At 42.9% G+C, this 25,426-nt stretch overlaps 2 protein-coding genes across 3 annotated transcripts in view; both read left to right on the forward strand.

Moving 5' to 3' along the window:
* The window catches only part of kmt2a (lysine (K)-specific methyltransferase 2A), a 40,726-nt gene extending 24,180 nt beyond the window's left edge, over positions 1–16,546 (forward strand). Inside the window, 18 exon segments of the mRNA XM_051397865.1 lie at positions 977–1,191; positions 1,280–1,374; positions 1,457–1,594; positions 1,686–1,844; positions 1,970–2,081; positions 2,168–2,246; positions 2,398–2,558; positions 2,688–2,834; positions 2,956–5,617; positions 5,734–8,343; positions 8,505–8,576; positions 8,659–8,885; positions 9,464–9,538; positions 9,690–9,864; positions 10,946–11,053; positions 11,185–11,265; positions 11,526–11,655; positions 11,765–16,546. Of these exon segments, the coding sequence (XP_051253825.1) occupies positions 977–1,191; positions 1,280–1,374; positions 1,457–1,594; positions 1,686–1,844; positions 1,970–2,081; positions 2,168–2,246; positions 2,398–2,558; positions 2,688–2,834; positions 2,956–5,617; positions 5,734–8,343; positions 8,505–8,576; positions 8,659–8,885; positions 9,464–9,538; positions 9,690–9,864; positions 10,946–11,053; positions 11,185–11,265; positions 11,526–11,655; positions 11,765–12,040 (7,522 nt within the window). The 3' untranslated portion in view covers positions 12,041–16,546.
* A 3,981-nt stretch (positions 16,547–20,527) lies between these two features.
* On the forward strand, positions 20,528–25,011 carry c1qtnf5 (C1q and TNF related 5). 2 transcript variants are annotated; one of them, XM_051397879.1, is made up of 3 exons: positions 20,528–20,768; positions 23,507–23,751; positions 23,833–25,011. In XM_051397879.1, exons 2-3 carry the CDS (start codon positions 23,520–23,522, stop codon positions 24,351–24,353), a joined length of 753 nt encoding a protein of 250 aa, XP_051253839.1. In that variant the 5' UTR covers positions 20,528–20,768; positions 23,507–23,519; the 3' UTR covers positions 24,354–25,011. The 2 variants fall into 2 exon arrangements, with proteins under 2 accessions (XP_051253839.1, XP_051253838.1); XM_051397878.1 differs by lacking the exon at positions 20,528–20,768 and adding an exon at positions 21,853–22,079.
* The last annotated feature ends 415 nt before the right edge of the window (positions 25,012–25,426 follow it).

Consider the following 25,426-nt stretch of genomic DNA (forward strand, 5'->3'; position numbering starts at 1 on the left):
CTTGGCAAAACTTACACTTGGCAAAGCTCCTTGGATGTGATTATTTATTGCTGGTGTCACTCAGTGTTTCCTCTAGGATTTTTTTTTTTTTACAGTGGGGGCAGGCCTGTCCGAACACGTATGTGGAGTTAAACTGGACAGCCCCAAAAACCTCTGAATAGTTCTACTTGTTGTTAAATTGCAATGTGAGCGGCAGCCAACGGGGATGCATCATGTCGGCAGGATCATTTAAAAGGCAACCGTGACTACATCGTGCGTCTGCCCCATTTCTGATGCCGTGGCGGCAGAAATTTAACAGCGGCGGGCCGCCGCTCCAAAATCAACATAGAGGAAACACTGTCACTACTCACTTACTACTCAGAGGAATTTTATATCTTCTTCGGAAAAATAAAAAATAAATCCTGAGATATAGCAGCGCATATAATCTGTGTGATCGTGTTGAGGGATTAAACACCCTGTCAGTGTTTTCCAAAATATCTCGTGCATCTTTAGTCGCTGTCTGAATGATTTGCACGATGTCATCTCTGAACTCCTGCTGGGAGAGAAATGATAACAGACGCACACACGCAGAGAGTAACCTCAAGTCTGTCACACAACCCTTCATATTGCACGTATCCTTATTAGAACCTTTGAAATGTATAATAATTGAGCAGGTTGGGTTCAGTAAGATTGCACAAAAACTAAATTGTTAACTTGTTATAACTTATTGGGCAACATGATAACGTTCCTTTACTTCAGAATCCAAGTCTTTATTTGGGGAAACTCCAATCTGTTTTTAGAGTCTGTTTCATGTCCCTAGGCTTCACTGAAGTTGTAAACCCACATAATGATTTGTGCTGTTATTTTGAAGTTCTTTGGGGTTGTTCTGTTGTTGCTTTGGCAATAAAACAATCACAACTTCTCATTTTAACCCACTCACTGTTACTAATAGGATGTCAGTTAATAATGCCTTTCTCTGTATGCCGTTGTTCTCCAGCAGCGGACTCCTCCCGAATGCTGTGCTGCCTCCGTCCCTGGACCACAACTACGCCCAATGGCAGGAGAGACAGGAGCTTTCCCGTGCTGAGCACCCCCTCCTCATGAAAAAGATCATCCCAGCTCCCCGACCCAAGACCCCCGGTGAACCAGATTCTCCAGCCTCCCCTCCTCCTCTCCCTCCATCGCTACCCCCACCACCCCCACTCCTCCCTGGTAAGGCAGTCAGCAATATGTACAAATTCTTACATGCACACTGTCACTGCACATTTTCTCACTTTGTTTGATGATGTCTTCTCTTCAGATCGTGAAGACAGCCCAGAGCTCCCTCCTCCGCCAGGTGTTAGTGATAACAGGCAATGTGTCCTGTGTCTGAAGTACGGAGACGAGAACACTAATGTGAGTCAGAAATCTGCTTGGGCTCTCTTAAACACTCATAAGTATGTCTTTGTGTCACTTGTAACATACCTGTTTGTTACAGGAGGGAGGCAGGCTGTTGTACATTGGTCAGAATGAGTGGACCCATGTGAACTGCGCCCTGTGGTCTGCCGAGGTGTTTGAGGACGACGACGGCTCTCTGAAGAATGTTCACATGGCTGTTCTCAGGGGAAAACAGCTGGTAAGACACTTTGTCAGTCACAAGTTCCCACTCTATTTTCAGTGTGTATTTGTCGGACAGACATTTACAAGCTGTTGTGCTTTGTATTCAGCGCTGTGAGAAGTGTCAAAAGCCAGGGGCCACAGTTGGCTGCTGCCTCACCTCTTGCACCAGTAACTACCACTTCATGTGCGCCCGCCAGTGCCACTGCGTCTTCCTGGAGGACAAGAAAGTCTATTGTCCAAAGCACAGGGACCTCATCAAGGGAGAAGTAAGAAAAGCACATCATTTATTTTATAATTTAAATCTTATCAATATATTAAGACTGCAGCAGACTGTGCCTTGATGTTCTGAATTTTCTCCTCACCTTTCCTTTGTGTATTTTCTTTTGTCTAGGTGGTGTCTGGGTTCGAGGTGACCCGCAGGATCCTGGTGGACCTGGAGGGCATAAGTCTCAGGAGGAAGTGGCTGGCAGGACTGGAGCCTGAAAATGTCCACATGATGATAGGTAGGTTGATTTCTGTTAGATGTTGCCTGGATAAATTTTCTTGACTTAGTCCCAGGGTCTCTTCAATGCTGATTTAATCCTTGCAGGCTCCATGACCATTGATTGTTTGGGAATACTGACTGAACTCTCAGACTCCAAACGCAAACTCTTTCCAGTAGGATACCAGTGAGTTGTTTTTTTTCACCGTTTAATTTATCTGAAAGTCTTCTGTTGCTATTTTAAGAGCCACAATTTCTATTCTGTCTTCGATTAAAGTACAGCTAACTGCTGGAGGAAAGTTAATTGTGTCAAACTAAATAAAATGTCTTCTCTCCAGGTGTTCAAGGGTGTACTGGAGTACTTTAGATGCTCGAAAGCGCTGTGTGTATACCTGTAGGATCCTTGTTTGTCACCCCCCAGTGGTGGAGTCTGACCTAAAAAACATGATGGCTCCTGAGGAGAATCGCACAATAGCACACAGCCCACCTTCCATAACAGGTAACCTACAGAGTATAGCGACTTTATATAGTTCAAGTTTCAGTGTGTTACAGTGTGTGCCATATATGGGACTACTGTGTGTTAAACTAACCTTTGTTATGTGTGATTTTTTCCCTTTTTCATGTTTAGACTTTCCTGATCCATTTGAATCCCCGAGGCGCTCTGACACCCTTTCCCCTGCCAACACCCCCAAGCTCAGGGTTTACACCAGGAACCGGCACCCCAGTTACCCCCCATGTCAGCGCTCGCTAGGCCCCAGGCCAATGCCCTCTCCAGGTAGAAATATGCATTTTCTTTTAAATTTAGAACCATTTTTGAAAGAATTTGGTTCATTTTGACATTGTCATCTCTCTACATAGTTGCCTCCATTTCAATTTCCATTTCATTTATTTTGTAGGAGGTACCTCTCAGCCCCAAAGCCATGAGATTGTGACAGTAGGAGACTCTCTGGTGAACCCCGGCATGCGAAATATTGACTCCCGTCGCCACAGCTCGCCTTCTCTCTCCCCCCCTTCCCACCAGCTGAACAGACAGAGAGGTGTGACCTCCCCACCTCAGATTTTGTCACGACCCCTTACCTCACCCCCTCCTCTCATCCCCTCCCCTGCAAGAGACCCAGAAAAGTCCAAACACCTCAGCAAAGACTCAACAAAGAGTTCGGTCCAGAGAGATGACGAACGAGGTAGACTGTTTTCCACAGACAGAAACAGACAGCAGCCATCCAGAGACCAAGGGTTGAGAGATGCAGACAAGGGGAGAGTGTCAGGTCAAGACCAGGCTTCTAAGGATTCTGACAAGAATAGATCATCCAGAGAACTCGGGCAAAAAGACTCTGACAAGGGCGAAATACCAGCCAAAGAGCCAGAAAAGAGGAGACCACTGAGTAAAGACTCGGGTCTGAAAGAATCTGAGAGGGGAAGACCTCTCAGTAGAGATTCGTTAAGGGATTCAGAAAAGAGTAGACAAGTAAACAGAGACTCTGAGAAGGGGAGACAGACGAGCAGAGAGTCGAGCAATAGAGAAACGGATAAGAGCAAATCATCCTCTAGGGAGCCCAGTTATAAGGATAGATCGGTCAGTAGAGATGCAGGGCAAAGGGACTCTGAGAAGCACAGACAATATAGCAGGGAAACAGGAAAAGACTCAGGCCAAGGTAAAGACAGACTGTCTAGCAGAGACTCTGACAAGGGTAGACCCCCCTCTAGAGATTCCAGTTATAGAGGCACGGAGAAAAACAAAGACTCCGGCTCAGGGAAAGATAGTAACCCTGGCAGTCAGTCCAAACAGGCTGGAGGTGACAGTAAGAGCCCCAGACTGGCACCTGCAGGCTCAGGCCAGTCCTCCCCTCCTGTGGGCACTGCTGTTCTCACAGGTCAGCAGAGAGGTGGCAGCACCAAGCAGATGGACAAGCAAGGGAAACACTTAGGCAAAGATCAGGATGTTTCCGCCAGTCTCAGTTTGTTGCCTCGCCACCGGTCCAACCCCACCTCTAACATCACCCAGTCTAAGGAAAAGGCCAGCTCAGGAAAGGAGAGTAGTAGTGGCACTGGAAATGTAATGCCATCATCACTCCACAAGGACTCTGTTGTTGGGAAATCTGGCTCCCCACAGTCTTCATTTCAGAAGTCCAATGCACGGAAATCAAATGATTACTCATCAGGTCCAGCCACAGCAGCAGCCATGAAGCCACTGTGGCCGTCAAGGACACCAGCAGAAGATGATGTTGTCAAGCGAGGCTCCATGCACCTGGCCTCCCCAGCTGCAGCCTCAGCTGCCAAAGACAAGCACCCCAAAGTTAAGACGGCAGGCAGCAGAGAGGTGTCCAAAGACCGTGAAAGAGAAAAGAGTCTCCAAAACAGCAACAGCAGCAACAAAATTCCCCTTCTCAACAATAATACAAAAGCCACTGGCAGTTCCAACACTCACGCTACGAACCCCAGCTCTCACAACAGCAGCAATAGCAAAACTCCAGTGCTCGGAAACAGCACCAAAGCCCACGGGAAAGCTCAGGGGGAGAAGCTTGAGAACCAGGGAGGAGACAGGTCATCCTCAAAGAGCAGAGAAAATTACTCGGGTCCTGAAAGGAAGAACAGCTCCAGTCTGGACAACTTACAGCAGCTGCAGCAGGGTGGTTTAGCTTCAGAGAAAGGAGTGAAGACCTCTTCCCAGTCACACACCAAACAAACAACAAACCAGCTGCCGTTGTCCTCTAGAGAGAAAAAGAGATCTGTTAAACCCCCTAGTGTAACTCCCCTAAAGACTGATATCAAGACTGACCCTAATGGTACCAGCGCTGTTGGTGGTATTTCTTCTTCCTGCCCCACGACCACTACCTCCACCGTCTCTCCTGCCGGCCAGGGGACCCGTCACTCTGCCCGCTCCACCCTCTTCTCCTCCCCCTCCGCCAGCAGCAGTGACAGCTCCGAATCTGACACGCAGACTCAGACAGAGGAAGATGATTTGCACAAGGAGCACTCACGCAGCGAGCTCCGAGACCACCACAGCCTCCTCACTCAGGGCACAGAGGATGAGGGAGATGGCCCTGAAGATGACCACGACAGAGGTATGGATGATAAACATCACGAGGACGACAGTGACGGTTCCGGGTCAGCCAAGCGGCGTTACCCTCGACGCAGTGCCCGTGCGCGCTCCAACATGTTTTTTGGCCTCACACCTTTCTATGGGGTCCGCTCGTATGGTGAAGAGGACCTTCCCTTCTACGGCAGCGGGGATGGAGCCGGGGCCGTGGTTAAGAGGAGGACTGGTGGCCGTAAGAAGTCAGCTGAGGGGCAGGTGGATGGAGCCGATGATATGAGCACCTCCTCCTCGTCAGGGGACAGTGGAGAGGATGAAGACAGCGGAATGAAACAGAGGGTTAAAGACCCTTACTACTACAACTTCACCCGAACAATAATTAACCCTGGTGAGGGCCTGCCGTCTATAGAGGGGATAGACCAGTGTCTGGGAAGGGGGTCCCAGCTTCAGCGCTTTCTGAAAGATGAGGAGCAGCAACAACAAAGGACTCAGGGAAAAGCTGAGGAGGACATGCTGAGTGCTTTGTAAGTATACGCAATTATTTTGATAAAATAATTGCCCAAAATGTTTTTCTGATTATTTTCTGTGGTCTCTAATAATCTAACATATTGTCTTTTTATGTTGTTGTTGTGTTTAACAGGACTTTAGGCAAGCAGCGTATCGGCCAGCTCGATGGCGTTGATGATGGCTCAGAGAGTGATACCAGCATCTGCACCACCAGCACCACAACCACTACAGCCACCTCCTCATCCACCCCACATAAGAGCACTCCTAAGAGAAGGGGCAGAGAAAGGCACACCGAGAAACCAGACTCCCATGACTCGAGCAAGGAGGCTGACAACAGTGGCGGAGCAGTAAGCGGCAATACCCGAGAAGGCAGAAAGAACCAGAAAGAAAACTGTCTTCCTTTAGGTGGCGGGGTCAAGTCCCAGCCGCAGAGTCAGGGTCAAGATCCTCTTGAGGCCCAACTGTCCCTCAGCACAGACCTGCTTAAATCAGACTCTGACAACAACAACAGTGATGACTGTGGCAACATCTTGCCATCAGACATCATGGAGTTCGTCCTCAACACACCTTCCATGTCAATGCAGGCTCTGGGTCAACAGTCAGAGCCGTCGTCCTCAGAGCTGCTCCTCGATGAGAGCTATGTGGATGTCAACCGGCGTAAAGACATTCTGTTTGACGACTTTTCCCAGCAGCTGCCCAGTACTGAGAGTGGAGGTGTGGTGGAAAGTAGTGTGAATAGCTCCATATCTGTGGAGGAGCCATATCTTCCTCTGGAGTTGCCCTCTGACCTCTCTGTCCTTACCACGCGCAGCCCCAGTGTCAGCACCAGTCAGAACCACACTGCTGGGAACCTTATGTCAGATACCTCAGACCGCACCATGATGGGCTTGACCTCTGACCCAGAGACAATAAGTGGAGACAAGAGTGGGGACAAGAAAAGAGCAGGGCCAGGTGTGTCATCATCAGAGAATCAGCGCGATGGTACAACCTTGGGAAACAGGGACACACAGGTTACAGAAGGTCACATGACTCCTGAGCAGTTTATTCCCAGCCCTGCCATCGGCCAGGTGGTTGAACCTCCAGGAAATCAAGATGTTCCCAGGAGTTCTGGTACCCCTGGTTTACCAAGTTCTCCTTCCCTGCCTCAGAAGTACCTCCCAGCATCAGCTGCAGCTGCAGGCAGCCCCAGTCCAGTTCATGGACCAGGACCATCCCAGGCTCAGGTTTCCAGCCCAGCAGTCATCAAACCAGGACCTGACAAGCTCATCGTGGTCAGTCAGCAGTTTCAGCCTCTCTACGTTCTTCAGACTGTCCCTAATGGTGTCACCCAAAAGATTAGTGCCACAGGAGTGATGGACAGCAGCTCTCAAGCAGTGCTGAGCTCTATGACACTTACCACAGGGTTAAATACTGGTCTATCCACGGCCCAGCAAATATTTCCTGCTGGTGGCAAAGTCCTGGGCACCATGCCTCATCCTTCTCAGATCCACACCTTTACAGGAGCCACACAGACAGGCTTCCAGACGGGAATCCCCAGCACAACCTCAGGGCTTCTCATCGGGTTGCCCTCTCAGGCCCATGACCAGTCCCAGATTCTGGTCTCAGAGGCCGGTCGGGCACACGAGCTGGGTCACAGTGTTGCCATAGTGTCAAGTCCCTCTTCCCTCACTTCGTCCCCAACTGTACTCGCCTCTGCTCACGGCAAGAAGAGGCCTATCTCTCGTCTTCAGCCAAGAAAAAGCAAAAAATTGGCCCGCTCTCGCAGCCAGCCTACTCTGGCCCCATCTGAAATGGGCCCTCCCAACATGACCGTCATCAACCTGTCTTCTAGCATCCCAGGCCAGCCTGGTAGCCTGGTTGAGTTAAACACACTGTCCACCTCACAGCGCAAGGTCCCAAATATTATCAAGAGACCAAAATCAGGTGGCGTTATGTACTTGGATCCCAATACTCTCCTGCAGCAGAGGATTCCTGGTACTACCCAACCTGGTATCCTGGGTCATGATTCCTCTACCCACCTACTACCTTGCACAGTCTCTGGTCTCAACCCCAGTCAGTCAGTGTTAAATGTTGTGTCTGTGCCCCCTAGTGGAGCTACGGGCCTTCTTGCACCAGGATCAGTCTCCCTCTCCACCCCGGTCCTCAGCTCTACCGATATCACAGGGCCAATTAGCAACCTCCTGTTTAAAGCGGGTCCACATGGCTTGGGCCTGTCAGATCAGGCAATGGTCCTTCAGTCGGCAGGAGGAGCTCCTCTGATGTCACAGCTCAGCTCCTCTGTGCAGACATCTATAGCGAGCAGCATCTGCGTCCTGCCCTCCCAGCAGACCATCAGCATGGCTGTCAGCCAGCAAGGAGAGACAGACAGCAGTAATGTCCACTTACACCATCAGCATCAGCCTGTCAACAGAGCCCAGACTGTGGACTCTAGTCCAAACACCACTGTTACTTTAGCTCACGGCCCAGCCACCCCTCTAAGCCCTGCCAAGGGGCGTGTTGTTGGAGTGTTCACTCAAACCTCCGCATATTCCCAGAGCAGTAGAACAACTCCCATTTCCAGATCATCAGAACGGAGGCTGCATAACTCCGCCACAGCAGTCACAGTTTCAGGAGCAGAAAAAGGCAAACAGAAAACAAAGAGGAGCAGGCAGAGTACAGACTTAACCAGCGGGAAGAGGCTAAAGGCCTCTCAGGCCGAGGAGCATGAAAGCAACCCAGCAGGACGACCTCACTCAAACCCAAGGTGAGACATTTGTTATTTTGGCTGATTCTTCTCTACAATAAAAAGATTATTTCTGTGCACTGTAATATAGTTTGGTATAGAGAAGTGAAATATCTGACCTTATATGAAGACCATCACTGAGCTTTGCATAAAATATTTTCCTCTCTTTTCTTCTTTGGAAGCGGTTCCAAAGAGCTGGGCTCCCCTGAACCCATGGACACTGGCAAGCCCACAGACAAGGCAACCAACAAAAGGTACGGAGTCAGCCACAATAGGTGCCCGTTTTCATACCGAACGTTTTAACGGGTTCTAATGCTTACCTCAAATCTTTTCCAGTGTTCTTGGTAAAAAGAAGACATCTGAAGGCTCTGTTTTACCGGGGAAAGTAATAGGGAAAGACAAACCATCTGCAGCTGGGGCCACAGGGTCTCTTCCTGTGGCTTCACCGCCTGACCAGGACGGAAACAGCAGGGACACCGGCTTGGATAGCAAACCCAAGAAGGGCATCATCTTTGAAATCTGCAGTGAGGACGGCTTCCACATTCGCTGTGAAAGTATTGAAGGTGAGAGAAAACAACCTCACATTTACCATGTTCGTTATAGTTATATTTCTTTCCCAGTATGCCTCTTGAAAAGGGTTATATAATGTGTGTTTTTTCCCCCACAGTATTGTTTTTTAAATATTTAACACCTTGAAATACAACCTTTTACATTCATATAGTTAACACAACTATACATTGCTGCATTTACCCAAAACACAACACACAAACATGGAAAAAGCTCTTTTCAATCTGTTTTCTTGTAGGCTCTGCAAAATCTTCATCTTGTAAACATTTGTGCTAAAAATCCCATTTTGTACATACACTAAACAACATGATGCATGATTTGAGACATATTATTATCATAGAAGCAGTTCTAAAATTCAAAAATAATCGATAATCAAACATATGTCTGGAATATGTAGAGTAGGCTTTTGCATGTGGTTTCAGTTCTCTCCCATGAAAATATTCTCTCTTCCACTATCACACTATGACAGTTATTTAAATATTTTGTCCCATATGTTAAGTACAACATATGCATGAAGTGTATGAACATACAGTGTGCATGAAATCCTTAACTGACCTGCACTGTCTCATTACAGAGGCTTGGAAATCCCTGACTGATAAGGTGCAAGAAGCTCGCTCCAACGCACGACTCAAAGAGCTCTCTTTTGAAGGTGAGGCTTCACTCTGACTCATCAAAACAACAAAGAACAGTAGCTATGTTGTTGTTGTATTTTTAGAATCGTATCCACTTCTATTTATTTTGACCCTTTGAATGGAAAATGCAAATGATTCATGGCGGATATGTTTCTTTTCTCTCCCCAGGCGTGAATGGATTGAGGATGCTGGGAGTCGTCCATGAGGCAGTGGTCTTCCTGCTGGAGCAGCTTTACGGCTCCAGACACTGTCGGAGCTACCGTTTCCGCTTCCACAAACCAGAGGAAACCGATGAGCCTCCCATCAACCCCCACGGATCAGCTCGGGCAGAGATCAACCACAGGTTAGGAAAGCGCCTACACACTAGAGGTGTTGAAATTAATCAAATAATCGATGCATCACGATGCAGACATGGACGATGCTGCATCGATGCAGTGGCCGACCATAACCGATTATAACGCAATGATGTCGCTCGTTAATTTTCCGGCCGCGGCATAAACATTCAAATGAAAAATAACATTCTCAGTAGCCTAACCCGTTTGGCTGTTTCATCTAGACCAGTACTTCTCAAATAGTGGGGCGCGACAGGCAGGGGGGACTGACGGGGGAGGAGAAATGGAGAAGTTTCTGACAGGAGTAAAAAGAAAAACGGAGGAGACGTCAGAGTCAAGAACAGCAAGTGACGGTAACCGGCATAAACCTAATAAGAGCAGGAAATACGACAAAGCCTACATAGCCTTTAGGTTTACCGTGAATACGATCGGAAATGAGGAAAGACCTGTGTGTGTTTTATGTTTAAAAACTCGCAGCGGACAGCATGAAACCAAACAAATTAAGACGGCACCTTGAGACTGACCTTACACCCCAGTTATGTCAATAAGCCACTTTTTTCATCGGATACTCGATGCATATCGCCAACAGCCGTGTGTGTACTGTCTGCTGTTAAATAAAAAAGATTGTTTTTATCTTACTACTTGTATTTTTGGATGAAAACAACCATATGAAGTAATATAGAAAACTGTATTATATTGAACTATACAGTATCAAGTCAAATATCTTATATGGCTTTAATAGAAAAATTTATTTGAAGCATCGTGATGCATCGAAGAATCGAATCGAATCGCTGACATGATAATCGTAATCGAATCGGGAGATCAGTGACAATTCACACCTCTACTACACACACACACACACACACACACACCCACACCTTTTGAGGAAAAGTGTTACTATATATGGTGCACATTGATAGTAAACAACAACAAGTATGAGTTAATTTTGAGTTTGGATACTGAGTCATTAGACAGTAGGATGGCCAACAACCTGCTTTCTGACTTTAATACTCGTTATTGTTGGTGTTAATTGAACTTAACTGTACCTGTTGTGTTTCTGATTGCTGTCTATTCCATCTGTTTACTTTCTAGGAGGTCTGTATTTGACATGTTCAATTTCTTGGCCTCAAAACATCGCCAACCTCCTGAGTACAGGCCTCAAGAAGAGGATGATGATGAAGGGCAGCTCAGGACTGCCCGGTCAGTTTCAGTGTACACAAAATTCACAGTAAATATGTCTGTTCCCCCTCCCTCCCCGGTGGATCTTAACTAATCTTACTGTCATTCAGAAACTGTCACCATAACATTACTTTTTCATGCTGTTGTTGCAGGCGTGCCTCCATGGAGCTACCACTGACTATAAGATTCAAACAGCTCAAGGCCACCTCTAAGGAAACTGTCGGAGTCTACAGGTTAGACCTGGATAATATACTTTGTGGCATTAGTCACTGGATTTCTCTGAGACCAGACACATTTACCTTGGTGGTTGTTTAGATCTGTCGACTGTTGTGGTTGTCCATGATTTAAATCACTTTGATTACTGCTCATCACAACAGTTTATTGTTTGTCAATATTAACTGTACACTTTCAGATGAAGAACTTGAAGGAATGAAACTATTTTAAAAAGGGGGGTGGCCAAAACAAAAGGGTTTAAAACTGTATCCCTCTGTAGGTCTCCCATTCATGGCCGAGGTCTGTTCTGCAAGAAAACCATTGATGCTGGGGAGATGGTCATTGAATACTCTGGAAATGTCATTCGGTCTGTTCTCACTGACAAACGGGAGAAATATTATGATGGAAAGGTGAGGTCATGGGAATGAACTTTTAGTTTGAATTGTATTAGTTGTTTGATTAAGTCATAAAGTATTGGGAGCATTAATCATACAACCTCTGTCTCTTCTTTCCTCAAAGGGAATTGGCTGTTACATGTTTCGCATCGATGACTACGAGGTGGTAGATGCCACGGTGCACGGCAACGCCGCCCGCTTCATCAACCACTCCTGCGAGCCCAACTGCTACTCTCGGGTCATCACTGTGGACAGCCAGAAGCACATTGTCATCTTTGCCTCTCGGCGCATCTATTGTGGCGAGGAGCTCACCTACGACTACAAGTTTCCTATTGAGGATGCCAGCAACAAGCTGTCCTGCAACTGCGGTGCAAAGAAGTGTCGCAAGTTCCTCAACTGATACCTGTATTTAAACTATTTAAAGAAGTCTGTTGAGCTGCAGTGCCACGATGTTCTCTACCCGTGCCAGGGGGTTTGTCGTGGCGCTGGCTTTATGCCAATTTTCTGAGTCTGGTCCACGTAGGATCACAGCTGCCGGCAGGGCGAGAGCCCTGTCTTTGTTTCTGCTGCTGGTGTTGGCAGAACACTGCAGAGACAGCAGTTGTGGGCCGTACTGTATATACAGGAAGGCCATTTTGGAGGAGGGGCCATTTGTAGAAATTCCAACATATTGTGCCTCCTTTTGTCTCATTTATATTTGGCATGGGAAGTTTCACCTTCAGAGGTGAGCTATGAAACGGTTTGAGCCTTCACAACATTGCAATATTAACTTTTAATTTTCATTTGGATATTAAAGTTAGAACCCCCCTGCATAATTTTTTACGTTGGCCCATCCTCCTTAATTTTCTATAAAAATGTTATGGTCCGCTAATGCTGAGATGTGAACATAGAAGAAAAAAAAAAATCAAAGAACTTGGTTCCATTTTACACCAAAGTGCAATTTGTTGAAGGGACTTGGAAGAGTAATTTTACTGGAAAGAAAAATTAGAACCTTGTTAGAATTTCTTTTTTATTTAAATCTCAGTGTCAGCTGTTATTGATGCACATCGCCCTGTCTGAATGTGCCCCGATGCCTTCAGAGTCGTGATTTAGTGCAACCTTCCCCTAACTGGGCTTTTTTTTTTCCTAAAAGCTCGTGTATAGCAGCCTGATGAGAGCTGTACAGGTGGAAACACTAGGGGGAGCAGTGGCCATAGAAAGAAAGAGAGAGAAAAGAGACGAGTGGGGGGTTGAAATGTAGGTTGGCCGTTCATGTAAAGGGTGATATCTTTAATCTGACAGCTTGGTAGCTATATAGACATGTTATTGATGGGATTAAGCCTCTGGCCTGAGAGATCGAGGCAGCTAGAGATTCTGGTGGACTGACAGCCAAGGGACTGGAGAACCCTACTGATGTGCTTTAGTAGACATATTTATAATTGATTTTTTTGTGAGCTGTGATCCAGAAACAGCCATGGATCTTTCAGCAAACATACAGACCGACTTGTCGCAAGTTTGTGCATACTGTTGGTATTATTGGTAATTATATAAGCTCGGACTTTTAAATCACGTTCCAAATTACAGCAGCAAAGAGAACCAAACATCACGCCCTTGAATTGAATTTTCACACAGCTTGTTTTCTTCTTGGCCTGTTGTGATAACCATTACTATGAAAAATGTTTTTTATTTGTATTAAGTCTTTTAAAGTCTTGTCTGTTATCTGTCTTTTTATTACGGACAGGGAAATATCATGCTTGCTTTTAAAAACAAATGTAAATAATGTATATTTTTCTACAAAAAAAAAGACTTAAAAAGCACTCACTAGTGAATAGCACTTAATGATGGTATTTATATTTTTAAAAAATCTTATTTATTTTATTGCCATTTTTGTAGGAAATAGAGGTTTACAGACACTAATGCTTGGTCTCTATGTTTTGTATTCCGCTGCCTTTTCAAAGTTGTTTTTTGTTGTAATTTTTTTTGGTTTTTGTTTTTTTAATTTGTAGCCTGAATGTTTTCTTTGATTCCAAAGACTGACACTGGTCTGTGGCTTGGTCCCCTTTTTTAGTTCAGTCCACCAGTAGCTCTTTTATCTATCCTGGGCCATTTGGTCAGAGTTGACAGTTTGTCATTGTTCCAGTTCGAGCTGGTAGTGTGACAGTCACGTGAACTATTATTATGCACTTGAGAGAGTTTAGATTGTTGATCCATAGCAGATATCTCCTCTCTCCCGCCTTATTGTCTCCACACCACACCACACCGAGAACCCAAGTCCACCTACAGGTCCTGTCACAATGATTCGTTTTTTTTTTACTTGTCACTAATCAGTCATGAGTTGACAGGCTAACGGCCAGTTGGCACATAAAATCCAACCAGAGTCCCATCAGTTTAAACCGGTTTGTCCCTCTGCAGACTTTGTCTATAACAAAGAGGTGCCTTTATTTTAATGCTCCCAACAGCATTCGTCACACGTCCGTTGAGCAAAATCCGTTAATTTAAAACAACCACTCATCGATGCTTACCATCATTTGGAAATCACTTATTTTTTCTTTCATTCAGTCTCTTCGTGGTTTGCCTTAGTTATAAATGAGCATGCCTCCTCTCTCTTACAAGCCTTCATGTCCTGGACCGAATATTTAATTAGACTGTTTAGACTGTGGTTCCACAGTGCGACTCAAGAAGTCAGCTACTGTGTTTGTTTTTGTCCCTTTTTTTTTTCAATTAATTTATTGTTGTCCGCCGTTCGTGCTGACTTCGTTATCACCTAAAGGCCGTTAGCAGCTACTCCCACACCGCTCCTTGTTGTCGTGAAGTGAAACGAAAACATTACCCACACATGGTTTGCACTTTAGCTGTGACACAGGCACTGAATAGACATAGGAAAACTCAGCTCTATCTCCAGACAATGCAACTCCAATGCTGAAACCACAAGCACATGCAGTCACTGAGAATACTTTGAGTTTGTGCATCAGGCCCTGACATATAAACTGCTCAACTTTGATTGGTCTTGATGACTCCTGAAAGTGGCGTTTGAGGCTCTAGCGAAGTGCACTTGACTCTTTTTTTTCCGAAACAAAGTGAAGGCAGGGACCACGCCAGCAGCCCTTTCCTTCCTGAAGGTGCCGTGTGTACAAACCTTGGTTGTGCTTTTCCATTTAGGGCCCAAGATCAAGTCTTGAGGTCCCCCCCACCCCACCCCTGCCCCAACCAACCCTGACTGACAGGCCAGCCTTGTGGTTGTACAGCTGCACCTACATTGGGCTCGCTGGGTTCTGCTGCTAAGGTCAACAATGAATGTATATTCCTCCTCTACATCATCAGACCCGCGATGATGTCGATACTTTGTCAGCTACATTAGTTTTCAGTCACTCTTGTCAACAACCCTGATAGATATGGAAGACGTGTAGATACGACCTCAAACTGGGCAGCAGCAGCAGCAGGTTCAGCACTGGGAATAATACTGAAGTGTGAACAGCATTTCTGTCTGTAGGACAACTGGTTCTTACTGGGTTAGCTCAACACTTCACGCTAGCATCGGTGATGACACGTTTACTGATGCCAAGGGCTCTGTCTACGACTTTCTCGAGATCTAATTCTGAATTTTCAGGGTCAGATGGTTCAGTGAACAATAACTCATTTATTTCACTGTTTTAACAGCATATATACAATAAGGAATATGGTCTCTGTTGTTTCTTTGGATTTCATTTTACCACGCCACACCAGTGGCCCTTCTTCGTCATTATCTGTAATTATAGTATAAATACATAACAATATTATACGGAAACATGCATAGTAATTTCTTGTACTTTAGTATCTATACAATATATGGAATGGACAGACAAACTTAGTTACAGTAGCAAAACAGCAGATTTATAATGGTTAATAGCAATGTTTCAATGTACTCTATAATGGTTTTGTGTTACAGTACTATCAGATGAAACTAACGTGCATCATTCTTTTGTATATTGATATCCAGTACCAATTTTGCTGTGCCTGTGAGCGTTCCTTCGTCATCAAGGAGCATTGCAGTTTATCTTTTTATTTTCTTTCTGGAAAGGAAACGGTTTTTATGTGATGAGAAATGTAACTGTATTAATGTGGTTGTGAACTTCTTGAAGTCAGCCATTTTGTTTTTCTCCCTGGTTGTTGTAGTGAATGTTTTCTGTTTTTTCTTTGTACGTTTTTTTAACAGGGACTTTTTAGACAGCTTACTTGATGTGGTATAAATTAAAAGTTTGGTTTGTGGAGACTGACCAGGAGTTCTAAAGATCCCACCAAAATGGCATTTTCTTTCATTTTGGAAACCTCTCAGTGTCTCCCTGACCACCCCTCTCTCCTCTGAAGCTTTGGTTGTACTTATCATGTACTGTTTTTATAGGAAGTCATAATGCTGAGATAATGCTGATGTTGAAAACATTTAATTTATTTATTTTGTGCAACATCCACCCTGAATTGTTCTTTTACAAGTCAAGGTTTGGGAGAGGTCAGACGAGTACGTAACATGTATTTGTAATTTTCTAATTGTTTCTTGTGTATAGAAGTTATCAGCCTATGATGGGATGTGGTGTCACGGAGGGAGAGGATAGTGGGACGTGCAAAAAAGAGGGATCATGGATCATTAACAGGCTAGATTCTTATGCCTTGACTATACCTTTGTCTTATCAATATTCCTCCTGCGCTCTGTAATAACGGTATCCATGAGTTCAACAGTCATATTTTCTCCCGTTTTAACAGTGTTCTTTCAATACACATCAATGAAATGAAGGAAAACCACCACAGTGAAAATGAACCACAAACTACTTGGTTGAATGTATAATTAGGAAACAAAGTTGTACATAAGTGTAAAAAGAAAAGTTTCTAATCATGTTTATTTTCTATGCACTTTTTTATTTAAGTGATAGTTTAAATAATAAACATGTCTCCTTTACTCTTTTTTGTGTCTTGCCTCGTTCACTGACTGAGCAGCTGTTGAATTTATTAAAAACTCATTGTCACTTAAAGCACTGAGTCGCAACATGGGGCTCCACACCCCCGCTGGTGGTTGTGAGATCTTCTCGAGTTTTAATGGGTGTAAGAAAACGTTTAAAATGATAAATTAATAGATAATTATTTAAGCTATAAAGTAAACAGTCTCATCCTGCATTAGAAAAGTTGGTTGTTAAAAATTTAAAAGAAATACATAAAATTCCTAAAATATGAGGAAAACTCCTCTTTGGTGACATTCACAGGAAGTAAACTGCTCCAAGTCACTAATTTTCAACAAACCACCTGCAGTTATTGTGTTCACTATTTGGGTTTATTGTACTTATTCTGTACTGTTATTGTTAAGCATTGAATATAATATGAAATATCTATAAAATATGTCCTAATTGCCACTCCAAATAATACAGAAATTAATGATAATAATGATGAATCAATAAATAACTTTAGTAACTAAGTGATGTTCACTTCAATGAAAAAATTTATGTGTTTCATATATATATATTTGTTTCTTATATTTCGGATTTCTGATGCTACCTTTAGATATTTCCATTCAGTGCTTTACTAATGTGTCACAATAATGTGATGTTTTTGAGTTCGAATAACTTCATTTATGGGTTTTTCCAAGCAAGTATTGATATATGTGATCATTTGTGATTAAGTTAGCACATATGTCACACATGTGACACTCCATAAATATTTCTCTAGACTATGTCACATACTCAAGGGTCATCAGCTTACTTAATGATAGAAAAGGGGTCTCTTACAAAGAAAGGTTAGGAGCCACTGATTTATAAAACAATCTCACTACAACATACATGTCTTAGCTCTTCTGGAGGTGTTGATCATCTCACATGATCTTCATCAGCCGATGGAGTTTCCATTCTTTCAAATGTCTTGTTTTTTTCCTAACAGCACTTTAAGGACATTTTGTCCGTGTTGGTTTAAAAACATCTGCTGAACGTGTGACATGACCGAAAGCTCATGAACAGCTCTAATGGACCTTGTGGTTACAACTGCTGTTTCCAAGAAACAAATCAAATATAATTTACACCACAGCTAATCGTTTTTAAAGACAAGCTGTTGTGTTTGAATGTTTTCAATCTATTACTGGAGGGTTTTTTTTGGAGCAAATGTTTGACAAAAGACCAGAGCTTACCAGTTGCTTCTAGGCACATTTAATTCATTTTTGATTTCAAGGTCAAATATTCAGCTTTAATATAATTTTACAACACAGGACTGCACAACAAAGTACAGTTGTATTTGTTAAAATGTATTAAAATAAATTCTAATATTAGAATAGAATGAAATGGGCAATACAATAGAACAAAGTATATAAAAGTTACATTGAAGGAAGAAATAAAAGGGAAAACTACCTTTTGTGACATTTTATATTAAATGTCATTGTAAACTCATTTTGTGAAAGTTGTACAAGTAAAATGTACAGTAGAGTCAGTTATATCTGGCCACAATAATGACCTGTTTACAGCTGTTGTGGGAAATACTGCACTACAGTCTGTTTTAAGGAGCACAACATCTATGTTCACAGCTTTGTGAGTTAAAAACATTCCTTGCATGTCTTTGTTTTTACTGTGAAAAGTAAGGCTGTTCCTTAAACACAAACTAAAGCTGCTTTGTTATTCAGCTAACCCAATCACACATTTGCTGTATGTTCACCACCGCCCACTAGAAATGAATTCATTATTGTTAGTTTGCCAAATGGTTCAAACTAACAGTAAATCCTCCCAAACAGCAGTTTATGGATTCTTACAGGAAATTAGTACAGCAGACCCAGAATGTGCTGATTCTGGTGCTGCTAATTAAAAACAGGTTTTGACTCTGCTGCGTCTCACTGCAGTTAGAGCCCACTGCCTCCACAAGATCCTGCTAAAAACCCTCCTCGCACCAGCCCGCTGACTCAAATTCAAAGGAAAGTCAACGCTTGTTCATTCCCATTAAAACCAGTGTGTTTGCATTAAAGCACTAATCGGACCCATGTGTTCAGGCAGAGGCGTTTCTGTCTTTGTTCTCAGTGTGACCACATGTCGCAGTTAAAGACCTCATGTTTAAACTGTCGGGTGTGCCCATATTCATGATCAATTATGTAATTTTATTTGCTTCAGTATAACACAGTAACTAACACATAAAGACTGCAGTAGTTTTGTATAAATTATTTACTCCATAGTATTCATTATCTCAGTGGTTGGTAAATTTGTGGCTAAATTCGGCCCTCTAGCAAAAACATTGTCCCCCTGACTAAAGCTGAAGTTTCCACTAAGACAGTTTACAGTTTTTAAAATTTACATAATTCTCACACAATACTGTAGATAAATGTAAATCCTCATAACATCTTATGCTGCCCATACTTATACAGAGAGGCATGTGAAATGTAGCTACTCTTCCTTGTTCTGCACCAAGCTGTTGTTCAAGTCCAATAAATGTACCAGATTAATACAATTTATAAATATAATAAAGGTTTTTACTCATTGTTTTAACCTACTTGACCATAACTTATTTCTCTCATCACAAACACAAATAGGTGGCCGTCTAACTGAAACTGTATGCTGATGACATGTTTTTCTAAGACAACAAAAACAGCACTTTCAACCATAATTTAAGCCCATTGTTTATAAGTGTGGATAATAATTACAGCTCTAATCTCATAGTTAAACAAAGACACATATATGAGCCATTTCCTGCCAAATAAATACAGACATAATCTAGTGTATCTCTCTTAGCCCAAACTTACTAATGCAAACAAAAGTCTTACAGACTCCGTGAGGCGTTCATATTTACAATATGTGTGTGTGTGTGTGTGTGTGTGTGTGTGTGTGTGTGTGTGTGTGTGTGTGTGTGTGTGTGTGTGTGTGTGTGTGTGTGTATATATATATATATATATATATACTGCAGACTGACTTGGTCTTTGTACATGAGTAGCTGACCTCATGGTGGTGCTAGAGGAAGAGCCTGGGGATCAAAAAAGTCATTAGGATTCATCCCCTCAGGACCATGAACATCTGTTGAGATATTTCAATCTGGACCAGACTGACATTTCCATCCCTACAGCTGCTAACATGGCCTAAAAATGATAGCAAAAATGTGACATGTTTGCTGTATTAACTGAAAATAAAGTTGATTTATACATGTTTGTTTGTTAAACGTAAACTCTGACCGCCCTGTATCATACAAAACACAGTGCTGCTCCAAGGCTTCACCCTGCTTGTGTTCTGTTTTCTCTTCTCTCACAGAGATTACACTTGTTGGACTGTGATCTTACACTGCTCTACCATCCCTGGTTTTGGCACAGTTCTGGTCAATTTGGGGTTGCTGCTGCACGATAACAGCGGAAACATGTTTCTATTGGCCTTAATTCAAAGGAGCTGCGAAATGTAACCAGCTCAAGTTTAGCTTCCTTGCCAAAACGATATTAAGACCTATTGCTTTTATCGACTTAACGCTGCCACTGAGGGATTACAGGGGAAAGAGGATTACTGTCAGATAGTCTTGCCTGACTGATATTAGCAGGAAGATGCTATCTGAATGGAGCAAATTGCCTCATCTTAGAGGCAGAAAATGAAACTCACAGAGCAGAATATGTGAATATGTGTGCGTCTGTTTGCCTTTGTGTCAACTGACGTCTGTATTTGTTGCTCTTTTTCCCCCTGTCTTTTTAAGTGTTTTAATAGGACAGTCCATTTTCAGCTGCAGTTCATTGTGGTGACATTTGCCTTTTTCTGACCACAGCCCTCTGAACTCTTTGTGTCTCTTGTGTCTTGGAGAGTTTCCCAAACACTGTTATGTAATCTCCCAAACATTCCTCTATTTATCATCCTCTCCATAACTTTTCTCTCTCTCTCCCCCCCCCAAAAAAAAATCTCTCCTTTCATATTGATTTTGTCACCATTTTGTTTTGTAGTTGGATATTTCTCTTTTATTTGGGCTGGATAAACATCAAATATTTTCCTCTGTGTCCTCCCTGTTCTCTCTCTTCTCCACCCTCAACCCCTCCTCTCCCTCCCACCCCAGTTTCTAATTGGATTTCATTACTTCCTTTCAGTTTTTCCCAGCCAGACTCTCTGGTTGGTAGGAACAGCTTTCACTGGATTCTCGTCGACACTCACAGACATCAGCAGCAGCAGCCGCTCTCAGAGACTTCACTACATCATCTGGTGAGTTATTAATGATGATTATGATTTTATTTCCTGAAATATGAATGAAAACTGCTTGTCATGGTTTGAATTTCATGGCAGATGAAATCTTCATGTCAGGGTGCAGAGAACAGAAGTAATGACAACCTTTGTTCCCTTCAGACCACTAAAGTGCATCATTGTGTATTATGTAGACTTATATTATATAGAAAACAGTGGAAGAAGTATTCAGATTCTTTACTTAAGAAAAAGTCCTACATTCAAAATCTTACTTATGTAAAAGTATAGAAGTATTAACAGCAACATGTACTTAAAGTATCACAAGTAAAATCATTATGCACCAGAATAATATGTTAAATGTTCAAGCAGTATTATGATGTGGTAGCTGGTCGAGATGGATTTTGACTATATATTGTTGAGCCCTTCTTATAATCCAATAATAATAATCTTAATCTGTGAAGTAAGAAGTCACTTAAGATGTCAGATACATGCCATGGAGTAAAAAGTACAATAATTACCTAAAATATATATATCGCTGTAACAGTACAAAGTAACAAAAAAGTACGACTATCTTAAGATTACCTAAAGTAAATGTATTAAGTTACAGTGGTTTCCGGGGAAGGCATTATTCAGCAATACAGCAGCCAAATAAATGAGCAGCTCTTACAGTAAATGTGGATAATATCAATGCACTCCAGCTGGTCTTGAGGCAATATGCCAAACTCCTCCAAATGGCTGTTGGAGCTTACATAGAAATCATGTCTTTGAACTGCCTGTAACTATGGTCCAGATGGAGAAGCTGAATCCAAATCACTGGACTTGCTGAAATCAAAGCTCCAGTCCAGTGATTACATTCAGTTGATTCGTCTTTTGTGCAGCTTTTGAAAACATGTTTCTAATCATCTGAGGGCTACTGAGGAGTGGTGGCAGACAGCTGTTCAGACTCCAATATTTGTCCTCTTGTCTGCTCTCCTCTTCTGCCAGGAACGCTGACATGCATTTCTTCCTCCCTCCTCCTTTTTTTCTCAGTTTCTCTCTTTCTTCCCTTTTCTATTCCCCCCCTCCTCCCCCTGCCCCTCCCTTTTTTTATGGATGTAAGCACTCACTTCCAATTAGACAACACGCAGATAGATGACAAAACTTTTCTCATCATTGTCAAACACCACAAACAGCAAGTTCTCATTAGTAAAGTTGGGAGTCCTACAAGACGCTGGTAGCTGCTAGTCCTCCTGCTCAGCTCATCAGCTCAGTTTACGGTCCTATGATGCCTGTCCAGCCCTCAGACAGACGAGACGAGCTGGTGTCCCTTGACCAAAAACCCTGTGAGCAAAGGTGCTGAAATACGAACGCTTTAGTTTATAGGCAGCAGAAGTGAACAACATGATATCCCTTGTACTGTCCGAGCAGGGTCAGCTGAGGATTCAGGTTCTTGACTCAGGTTCACGCACAAATAGGAAACAGAAGCAGACAGAAAAAGGGGATTTTTGTGGAATTTAAGGATGAACCTTTAAACTTTTAGGTGTGACAGTGAGCAGTTTCTGAGTAGGCCGTCTGGTTTTCCGCATCTCATCAAGCTTTTACTGGAAACATCTGTTTAGAAACCAAGTGTGCCATGTTTTCTTTTGAAGATATGATTAATCATTAGTTCAGGAATTTGACTTCAATCCCTTGTGAATTGAAAAGAAAATACAGATTTCACTTAAATGTGTAGCCATTATAAATGTGAGTGTTGGAACATTTACATGGATCTTTGTATAATTATACTAGTGTGTAATGTAAAACTACTGAAGGCCATTTAATAGAAAATGTGTTTGGATCAAACTTTTGCTGATTCAAAAGTTAAATCAGAAACCCTTTTCTGTTTTCCGTTGGTTGTTATAGAATCATCTTTTATTTATGCTCATTTGTTCCATCACTCTTCCGCCACGTGCCTTCCCTGAAACAGAGCAGGCTGTTCTTAGTATCCTGACTCTCAACTTGGAACCGAGAACTGCACCTGTGTTAATAAATACAGGTTCCACATGGGTGTTTACATTACAGCCGAATCTCTGTAAGAAATCTCCACTCAAGCATGTTTTCATATTCTTAGAGCTATTGGATTTTAAAGACATCTACCTGAGTGAAAGACAGACTGTCATCTGTTCAAAATGTCTGGTTACTATTACAGTTCTGGCAACACTGACATCTTGTGAATAATGCCAGTTTTACTTTGTACTGAAAGTTATTGAAAAAACATTATGGAGTATTTATTATGTTAATAAAAATTAACTGCAAGATTAAATATTTTTAGAATAAGTACTAATAAATTTTGAAGTAAGTATTTAAAATGATTAATACTAAATTCTTTTAAGATTTGGTTTGGGACTAAATATCACTGTACTTGACTCATGACTTCGATCACGGTCCAGTATTGAAACAGGTCTGCATGAGAGAACAATAGTCCTTGAATTGATTTGATACCGAAACCTTTGTAACCCTGCTCCATAGTATGTTTGACAAGAAAAGATAAACAGGATATCATAATGTAAGGCCTTAAATTATGCTGTAAAACACTCATTTCAGTGTGTTTACATATGTTGTTCTCTTCTTCTGTAATTTGATGTTTGTTTTAAAGTAAATAGTGGCATTTGTGGTTCACTTTTGTTTAATCAGATCACTGTTATCCCGTCTTATGTAGTCCAGTTCATACTTTAGTGTTACTCCCCCACAGACTGTGTTTGTAAACCGAACTGTTTTCCTATTTTTCTTTTCTCTCTCAGCCGTGACACTGCAATGACCTCGCTCCGGCTGTTGTTCCTACTGCACTCCCTCCTTGTCTTCCAAGTCCATCTTTCCAACCAGTTAGAAGACAACAAGATCCCTCCCAGTCTGTGTACTGGTCACCCTGGTATCCCAGGCTCTCCTGGAGCTCACGGCAGTCCTGGTCAGCCAGGGAGAGACGGGAGGGACGGGAGAGATGCTGCTCCGGGAGAGAAGGGACAGAAGGGCGACAGCGGGGACCAAGGTGCTCTATTTGATGTCTTTATGTGTGAGTATTTGATAAATGTCCTGAGATACTGATGTCTGTACTCCTCCTCTTTTTCAGGTGAGACAGGACTGCGTGGCCTGACCGGAGACAGAGGTGACCCAGGAGAGAAGGGAGAGAGGGGGCAGGCAGGGGAGTGTGCTGTGGCCCCCAAATCAGCCTTCAGTGCCAAACTATCCGAGGGCCTCTCTTTACCCCTCACTGTAGGCGACGTGGTCTGCTTTGACAAGATTGTGATCAATGAACAGGGTGACTACAACACAGAGACGGGACGCTTCACCTGCAAAGTCCCTGGAGTTTACTACTTCGCTGTCCACGCCACAGTCTACCGTGCCAGCCTCCAGTTTGACCTGATGAAGAACGCACACACAGTGGCATCTTATTTTCAGTTCTACGGCAACTGGCCCAAACCGGCGTCTCTGTCAGGCGGCTCCCTGCTCCACCTTGTCCCTGGCGACCAGGTGTGGGTCCAGATGGCTCTGTCAGAGTACAATGGATTTTACTCCAGCACCAAGACAGACAGCACCTTCACCGGCTTCCTGGTGTACTCAGACTGGAAAAACTCTGCTGTGTTTGCATGACATGTGCTTATGAACAAAACAAAGTCATATCCCACTTTGGGAAATGAACCACAATTTTGCCTATTTCAGTTTTCTAATTGAGAAGTTCTGGATAAAGACAAGTGAATAAGATGTGATGTGGTACATCTGTATTTGTGTAGGAAGTAAAGAACACACCAGACAATGTTACTTGAATGGCACATACCGTACTGGTGAAGTGTAAAGGCACGCACACGAGCAGTAATGTTTATTCAGTGTCTGTTCTTCAGTTGCAGCTTTTAAACTGCCATTACACTTAATTCTTGTAACAGATGTTGTGACAACGGCCTCCAGCCAACTCCAGGCCACAAATTCAAACAGCTTCTACTCTATTATTGCACTTTTGTTTTCCATCAATTTCTGCACAGTGAACATGAAAAATGTAATAAATCATCATAGTTTTTAAAACACAAATTACTGACATATTCTTGGTTATAAATACACATTCATGCAATAAGTCAGTTGTACGCTTTTAGCTTCAATCTCCAAACATCATAATTGTGTCACTTTCTCATAACATGCCTGTCTGTGCACACATCTGTTTTGTTATGTAGACATTTAACTGGTTGCAGTGGTGGAGCAAGTACTCAGATGCTTTAATTAAGTAAAAGTACCAATAAAACTGTGTAAAAAAAACAAATGTAAGTCCTGCATTCAAACTCCTACTTAAGAACAGTCTGTTAAGTAGAGAAGGATTCAAGCAGCAACAAGGAACTTTTATTTTGTGTTTTTTTCTGGAGGTTCTGGAGGTGTTTCCACCACCTCGTTTCATTGATTTCAAGGGGCATCCGACCGGGTGGCAGGCACTAAGAATAAATATAGAAGAGAAATAGCCATCTTCTCGCTGATGGTCTGGTGTGAATATGTAGGTCATATAAAGGCCTCTGTATTGAATTAGACTGTTTCATAACCTGTTAAAAACTCTGTGTAGTATAGATTTAAAGTAGAAGTATTCATTCTGCAGAAAAATGGCCCTCAACTGATATATTATTATATGATATTGATGCATCAGTATTAACAATTTAATTGTGTATATTTTACTGTTGTAGCTAGTG

This window comes from Dicentrarchus labrax, unplaced genomic scaffold (assembly GCF_905237075.1).
Source record: "Dicentrarchus labrax unplaced genomic scaffold, dlabrax2021, whole genome shotgun sequence".
Taxonomy (NCBI): domain Eukaryota; kingdom Metazoa; phylum Chordata; class Actinopteri; family Moronidae; genus Dicentrarchus; species Dicentrarchus labrax.